The 8,624-nt window shown below is 39.7% G+C and overlaps 1 protein-coding gene across 1 annotated transcript; it reads left to right on the forward strand.

Moving 5' to 3' along the window:
• The first annotated feature begins 2,026 nt into the window (after positions 1–2,026).
• LOC148034642 (uncharacterized) lies at positions 2,027–6,317 on the forward strand. Its single transcript, XM_087679567.1, has 5 exons — positions 2,027–2,546; positions 3,173–4,390; positions 4,755–4,904; positions 5,181–5,339; positions 5,446–6,317. The coding sequence occupies exons 1-5, from the start codon at positions 2,379–2,381 to the stop codon at positions 6,046–6,048; spliced, it is 2,298 nt and encodes a 765-aa protein (XP_087535693.1). The 5' UTR covers positions 2,027–2,378; the 3' UTR covers positions 6,049–6,317.
• Positions 6,318–8,624: the final 2,307 nt, after the last annotated feature.

Below are 8,624 nucleotides of genomic sequence, written 5' to 3' on the forward strand. Positions count from 1 at the left end.
CCAATGTTAAAATCCTTTATTTAATAGTATACAATTTTTTGGTGATTTTTAAAGTTCACTAGACACTAGATCTCCATTTTTTATCACTACTTTCCAAAAAAACTATTGTTTGATAAAGACAATAACAAATAACAAGTGGTTGATATCATGAACCTTGACCTTTCATTGCCATGACCTTTAAGCTTTCAGCCTCTATTTTATAATATGTGTCACGAATACAAATACCTATTATTTTTTATTTTTTCTTATTGTGACCCTTAATTTTTCCTATATGGGACCTTTCACAAATAGAAAGAACTATACAACTTTCAATACAAACTCTTCATTTTTGTAATATGTGACCATTGGCAAATATCACAAACTACTACTATCGAATTATTAAAATGCAAAAGAATCAAACTAGTGGTCGGTACTATGGCCCTTGACTTGTTCTTGATATCTATGATTTCCTTGATAATTATTGATTGGATAAATAATAAAAACAATAGGTGGTTGATATCATGAACCTTGACCTTCACTTGTCATGGCCTTTGAGCTTTCTTTATCTTAACCCTTGATTTTCATAATCCATGACCTTTCTAGAACAAAAAGAACTAGTGCTTGGTATCATGACCCTTGCCTTCCATTCCTTGATTGGTTATTTTCATAATAGCTTTTGATTCCATAATTCTTTAGTCCCATGGTTATTGACCTTCCAACTATGTTCATGGGGTGAAAATTGTTTTTGGTAGTAGATAGAAAAACCTTCGTTCTATTTTGGAGCCATCGTACCTTTGTCCTTTGCTATCTAGGTATTTGGTGATGGATGAATTTTCACCGATTGTGATTTGTCTTGTTTTAAGTTTGCTACTCTTTTCCATTTCAATCATAGCTTTTTTTACATTTATCAGGTAAAAAATTGCAAATCCAAATAAGTTGTCAACTCACAAGTGCAGTTCTGATCCACTTAGTGATGCTAGAAGTTGTCTTGACATATACTTTCATTCGGCCCTTCCTCTATTTATTATTATTTATTTAGAAGTTACATTTTTTATTTTGAAACTTTGAGATTCCAAAACCTAGATGCAAAATGATTATGTATTAATTGGATATTCACGCTTATATTTGTAGTTAAGGTTGCCTAAATCCTTGGCTACCAACTCAACATGTGGTTCCATTACAATGTCCATTTTTGTGACCATGGAGTCTATTTGTTCTTCACAATATACAGGGTGCCTTCATTGATACTTGTGAGAATGGAAACCTTGTGCTTGGGTTTGTTGCACCACCACACTACCACCTGAGCTAGTGGGACTTAACTTAGGTTTCAAAACTTGTAGTACAAATTTGAATATAGTTTTACAAAATTTGCATTTCATTTTGCATTATAGTTTTTCATGAGCAATGCCTTCCATTAGCATGATTCTTCATTCCTATTTTCATTTAAGAAACAATGAATATTAGCATTAACCTACTTGCACATTCCACAATTACCATTTGCGAGACAAAACAAAGAGTAAGAGTTAGTGGTTGGGATCATTTTCTTAAATAATGTAGTATTTAATATATCAAAAAATAACTAATAATCGCATCATGCATGCCTTAGACATATGCCAAGTACCAAAAAGAACCTATGCCAAACTACGTGTTTCGTGAATATTATCTTGAATACATGGGCCTTAGCCTTCATGGCCATTGCCCTTGCCGTTTCGTTGTCATGACCCTTGAGCTTTCATTATCTAAATTACCCTTTATCTCATGATCGATGGCCTTTCACTTTCATGATCCTTTATCCCCAAGCACTTTGAGGTTCCCATTGACATGAAATCATGTTTATCTTTTGCAAAGGAAAAAAAAGCATAATACTTTAAGCTATGTGCAATGCTATACAATGACAACCGATTGATAGATCATTAATAACATAAAAACCTAGAGGCTTGCTTTAGCCTTTAGTAGGAGGAAGGGACTCTTCAACCTTTTTATTAAATATGTGAAGGCGCGTTTTAAAAAATATATTTTGAGCTAACTTTAATAAAAAAGAACTTGGAATTTCCCAAAATGGAACGGGATTTGCTCATTTGTGTTTTCTCAATTTGGAGACTGTGAGCAACAACTGAAATAACCGAACCTAAACCAGGGCGCAGAGAGAGAGAGAGAGAGAGAGAGAGAGAGAGAGCGTGTGTGTGTGTGTGTGTGTGTGTGTGTGAGAGAGAGAGAGAGAGCGTGTGTGTGTGTGTTGAGAAAGAGAGAGAGAGAGAGAGAGCATTGGCAGACTGTAGCCTCATTTCCTGGGTGTTCTGGATTTTCCTCGCCTGAGAGTATGATGTGGAGACGGATGGACTAGGCCGGGCGACTGGAACGTTATTTTTGGAGGCACAATGATGTGGAGATAGAGATGCATGTGGGTTTGTACTCTGTGTGTGAGTGTGTGTATGGGTATCTCTGCAATCAATCGCAGTGCCTGCTTGGCCGACAAGGTGAAGTTCACGGTGACTGTGAGGGGCCATCAGTTGAGCTCTGCACGCCATATCCATGAAACCCTCCAGGAATTCTCCAAAGTCATCGAGGTGCCATTCTCTCTCTTGAAAGATTCATCCTTTTTGCATCCATTTCTTATGTGAAACTTCAATTTGCTGTTCCCCCATCAAGCCTTGCCCTATGGATTGTACATGAATCATTAATCCCAATGCAATAATTAGTTTGATCTGCTGTTTATCACTTTCCAATTTTATGGTGTTTGTTTTTTAGGTGTTTCTACTCTCACTGATTGTATACATCTCACAAGAAGTTTCAGACAAATTTCCACTGTCATTCCCACATCGTGAATTACGACGATATCGTAAGCTTCTGCAATAAGGTAGGGACCCCATACCTAGTTAGGTGTAGATGGAGGCAGGGGGACTGCCGGCGCAGGGTGAGGGCTTGCAGCCCCCTGCCCCCTAGCACACCTAGCTAGGTATGAGGTGCCTCCTAATAAGTGAAGCTCATGATATTGAACACCATAGGCAAAAGAGCCATTTTACCACATGCGAAAATGTCAAAAACTTTTGGTGTCTCTGTGACAAGGGAAAGTTACAGGAGTATCCCTTTCTTTGCTATTAAGTACACATGCTTGCACATCGTATTTATTAACATTCAGCAACTAACCTCCCCAAGTGGTGTCTGGCACCCTTGCAAAATCGTGGGGGAAAAGGCCAATTCACGCAGGCTAGGATTCATTGGAGGGAAGGATATGGTTGAGAGGCTGCAACTAGCCAGGGCAGATGGATCAGAGCCAGAAGAGCTTGATGTCGATTCAACACTCGAAGATGTTCTGATTTGCATGGGGGATAAGACCCTAGTAGCAATCATCAACAATGTCAACAACAATTTTTGTGATGCTGCAAAATTAGGATCAGATGGACATGAGACTGAGGAAAGAAGGACCTCACCAGGAGTTAATATTACAGGCTTTCAAAACTTGAAGAAAAATAAAGTGCACGTAAATAAGCTCGATGACGTACACATTGTGAACAGTAGTGACACCCAATTTTGCAGAGACAACAGTATTGCCTCGCCAACTTGCATCCAACATGGGTCCCCAAATTATATATCGTCTGTAAAATGTGCACCTCACACAGTAGACTTGTTCCAAAAGGAAGGTGCTTTTCAGCACAGTTTGGAGAAAAAGGACCTCAGAATCACTATTCCCAATACTGACAATGATCAGTTAAGCCCAGTCCACTGTGATTTACCATGTCTTTGCCTTAGGAAGGAGCCTCCTGGAGTTTGCTCTCGAGTGGTTTCCAATGCAGCACCTAGCCCTGCAGAACTAGCTCAATATTTGGTCCGTAACACATCAGTTGTGCCACAAAGAGTGGATGATGGGCTAACTGTGAATCCCAGTTTGGCACTCTTCCATGATGTACATGAAGTTCAAGCACATGGGTTTCAGTCATTGGCTTCAACTGGACTAAGTGGTTGCATTGATAAGCCTACTCCTATCAATCATAGCTTCAAGATTCCTGCTCCCAACATTGCGATGTTAGCTCAGTTTTTGGCATGCCAGTTGAGAGCCTTTGTGCCAATGGAGAACATCAATCAAATGACACCAAATTTGTCAGTGAATGATGAGAGGCTACCTCCTCATACATCAGTCTCAAATGCCCAGCAAGCCCCCAACACAGAATTAGACAAGGGCAAGATTGATGAGATGAATCAAGCTCCCATGGAATACCAGTCTCAAACTGAGGATCAAGACCCTGGAAGTTCTGCCATTGAATCGAGAGTGGACAAGGATCAGTCGTCTTCCTCTGCCATCAATGCCCACCATCAACAGGACACCACCTCTCTGAACATTAATGTGGCTGCCAACAAAGATTCAAACTCCAGGCCTGAGATGGTTTTTCTTGTCAACAGGCGTAGTAAGACTGTATGTCTGATATCTTTTTATATGTGATTAATCTATTCGTACAGATAATTGGGGGGCACTACAACCATTTCAATTATCTGTACCCAATAAGTCATATCTATATGTTCCTCAGCACTGAGAGTCATGTCTTTTATCTAGACACAAGCAGGACTTCTGATTGTGATATTTCCTTTGATAATGCTGAAATGGACCCGCTTCTTTTGTTCTAACCATTCCTTTTTAGGCTGGGAACAGCAATACTTCTCACGCTTAACACAGCAACTGCCTTGAGCACATCTAGACTTGCTAATATGTGATATTGTGTTTTAACTCCATGTTCACTTGTTGGGTAGTCTAGTCCTAATGATGCTCAAAATGGTCATAGGGAGCAGGTACCCATCGGTTGAAGATGTCTGAGCTCTCCTCCTATTTTCATTTGAGCGTTGTAGATGCTGCAAAGAGACTTGGAGTGTCACAGACAACCTTAAAGAAAGCTTGCCGGAAGTTTGGCTTAAAGCGCTGGCCAGGGCGGAAGGTAAATCAGCTGATGTTTCTGTATACTTTGTTATGTTCATACAGCTAATGATTACATTAATCTCAGAACTGGCTTATAAACAATCTCAAGTTTGTCATACTGTATGTTATGTACTTCTGGATTAATGATACTATCACCTCTGTTATAATATACAGATTTTAGCTAGCCTAAGTGGCTTCCTTGGGTTACAGCTTGCTCCAGGGTACCACTTTTGAATTGTAATGCATGGCATTGGGGATCACTTATTCCAGAAAACAGCTAACATAGCAATTTCAGGTAAGAAGCTTGGAGAGTACAATCCATGGACTGGAGCACACAATAGCCCTTGGGCAGGGTGCTGGGATGGAGGAATTAACGGAAGCTCAGATCAGATCTGAAGTTTTGAAATTGCAACAAGAGATGGACCAACTTGTCCATGGAATCCCTTCTGTGCAGGTATGTCAAGCTCTAGATTTAACCATTGTCGGATTCATTTATCTGTTTCGATAACTATATTCTCTGACATTTCAGTTTTTATATGTTTCTCTTGTTGCCCATGCAGTCTCCATCTTTGAGAACAACTGACTTGTATAAGAGGCTGTACTCGAAAGGGTGGAGGTCCAGATATCATAGAAAGCTAACTAGTAATCTTTTAGACAGTGATACTGGTCAAGCTGCAAAAGATGTTAACGACAGTGACAACAGAGAAAACATCACCATTGGCAATAGCATTCAGAGTTCAGCTGGACTTGGGCAAAAGTGCATGGAAAACTGTGGAGAAGATGGATGTACGCTGCAGTTGGGTGGTGGTAAGATTAATGAGCTTTTGGGCGATGAAGGCAGTTGTCAGCAGACACTAAACAAGACAGCAAATAACAAAAGGAGGAATAGAAGCTCAGGCAGTGATGAAGAATCTGAAGCTAGGACTGATTATGGTTTGCCAGGTGTCACCAAAAGGCATCCAATGGAAACCAATGGAAATGTGGGTGCCAATGTTTCTCTGGACCGACGAGCTGGTTGCATCAATGGTAGCTCTAACTTGGATCATCATCATTGCCACCAGGATCAAGCAATGGGGGCGATGGAGTCAGAAAAGCAGGCAACCATGAGTCTATGTATTCGTCCTAATATTGGTTCTGATAAGAAGTCTAGAACAACAATCTAGTAGCGAGTTTCAAAATCAAAGTGTATATTCTTCTGGTAATCTCCTGCCAACCTCACATTTGTATGCATGGAGAGTTGTACATTAGCATTAGTTGCCATAGCATATTAAGCTTGCAAGGTTGTGATTGAGCTTTCTTTCTTCACAAGCAGCTGAGGCTGATATTATTCAAGCCCAGTCCAGTTTCACCTTGAAAGTACTATCGAATTCATTGTAATTTCTAAGCTGAAGGGCTGATGTCAGAGCAGACAACCAGTAGTGCATTTGAGAAAGTATGTTTATGAGCTGGGCACGCAAGAGCACACACTTTACCCCATACATAATACATACACACATATGGGGATGCAATTTATAAGAACAGCCAATACGAAGGACTCCTTTTTGCAACAAGGAATGAGCAGTGCACTAATGATCCATCCGTAATACATACACTAGGCGCTCCGCGCCTAGACTCGCCCCGGCGGCGGGCGGGGGCGGGTGCTGGACGCGTGGCACCCGCCCCCACGTTCTCTTTTTCTTCTTGTGGGGGAGGTGGGGGGCTGCCACGTGGCACCCGCCCCCCACCTCTCGTTAGCTAATAGTATAGATGTACAATTCATAGGGATCACGAGATTGTTATCCATTAGGATATTAAGCTAGAAGAAAGGAAATCTTGATGATCCTACATGAGCATACAATCATTAAGAAACCAAACGCTAACATCTTGACTTCCCTTTTCTTGGGTTATGAAATCCCTTAGATCATAAGCCACGTAGTCTTTGGATAGGGAAATGTAAGTGCATATCTCAAGTTTCTCAAATACATGCAATATTTGGCTATAATTTGCATTTGGGATAGGTGAGAAATCACACAGGCCTGCAAACTTTGAGGATGTAAAACAAGTTTATGCTCTTGTGCAAGCACACATGCTTGAATAGCCACTATTAGGATCATTCAATTAAGGTCAACTAAGATATGGTCTTTAAGAGAAGAATTGTCACAAAAAGATTGCTTTGGCCAGCCCTTGCCCTGCCAAAAACTATATAATATGAATAGAAAAAATAGCTAATTAATTTCCCCCGTCAATGAAAATCAAATTCACCCTTCAAATGTGAGGGCTATTATGCAATTCTTACTGTGTTGGCAAATCAATCTAGGATGTCAAAGAACAAAGAACAATGGCTATATGCTTTTCAAGATGCCAATATGTGACAACTTGGCCAAGAGAAGCAAAGCGAGCTGGTGACAAGTAAATCAACATCTTCTAGCATTGCCCTTATAGCAATGGTAAGTAGGTACTATGCATTAAGATAGGACCAAGGTTTCAATTTTACATTGTGCAATTGATTGGCTACAAAGAACTTAGCATCATGATATGTGTAAGATGTAGGTAAGTTTCTTTTTGAATGGAAAACAAGGGAATATGTTGCCTTCATTTCAAACATTCATGTTGCTACTTGGGAGATCTTAAGGAGATAGGCAAAGAGTGAAAAAGAGAAGGGGAATGCGACACACCTATTCCAAGTAGACACCAAATCCGCTACTAATAGCTCTAAGGGACTAGCCAATCTCCCATCTCTCATGTAGCTCTAGGGAAACATCTAGTCTCTCAAACTACCTTGCAATGGTTGCATCTCAAGAACTAATACTTATCGCCTCTTTTCCCTCAAGAAAGTTATTCCAAGATTCTAACAATTCTAATCTATTTGGTAGTCTAGGGCTTAACTTTCAAAAAGTTATCTAACCGATCGAGTCCACCCAGCCATGGGATGTGACCTTCAAGGGAAATGACTATCCACTTTCCACATGCACAAAGAATTCTTTAGTTTTTTTGTTATAGTATACTACCACATTGTGTAAATATATTAAAACAACTTCCTTAATTAGCCCATTACACTGGGTTCCTTAAACGCAAGTTTAAGCACATTCAAGAAAATAATTAAAACAATCTTTTCAAGATAGTTTCTTGAAAATATTTTATGTAGCTTGTATATCAGACCGACAACCATGTGTGTAGAATTGGGTCTTCCAACATCCTTGGTTGTTGGACCCACATAGAATTCTTTTTCCATTGTAGGTCCAATGTGAGAAAGTCAAAAGCTCCATGGTTCTCACACTATCATAGGAGCAAGCATTTTTCCATGATGGTGTTTTCACCACTTGATTGTTGGCTAATGTATTGAGTTCACTTCAACCTAGAACTTGTTCACCTTGACAAAAATCCTTCTCAATTCTTTGGAAGAAGGAAATAAATCCTCTTCAAATTTCTCAAAATATAGTTATATTTGTTAAATATATGTATAAGATACCGTCTCAATGGGGGATACTTCATTCTCAAATGATGATGAAAAGGATTTACTCCCTCTTCCTCAAAATGTTTTTCCCGAACCCTGTTGAGTAGTGTCCTTTCACATATCTCATCACCTCATCAATGGTACAAGATACAACCTCCACTCATCCAATACATTCATAATCTTAGGATAAAGGGAATAATCTCCTCTTAAGAATTCACTTTAACCATCACATTTAGTGACCAAGAATAGAAAAGCCAAGTACAAAAGCAGTCCTTTCAAGGCATTCAATCCTTTGGAAGATACTGT

Source organism: Lygodium microphyllum, chromosome 6 (genome assembly GCF_053477565.2).
Source record: "Lygodium microphyllum isolate KBCC chromosome 6, Lygodium_microphyllum_v1.1.10, whole genome shotgun sequence".
Classification (NCBI taxonomy): domain Eukaryota; kingdom Viridiplantae; phylum Streptophyta; class Polypodiopsida; order Schizaeales; family Lygodiaceae; genus Lygodium; species Lygodium microphyllum.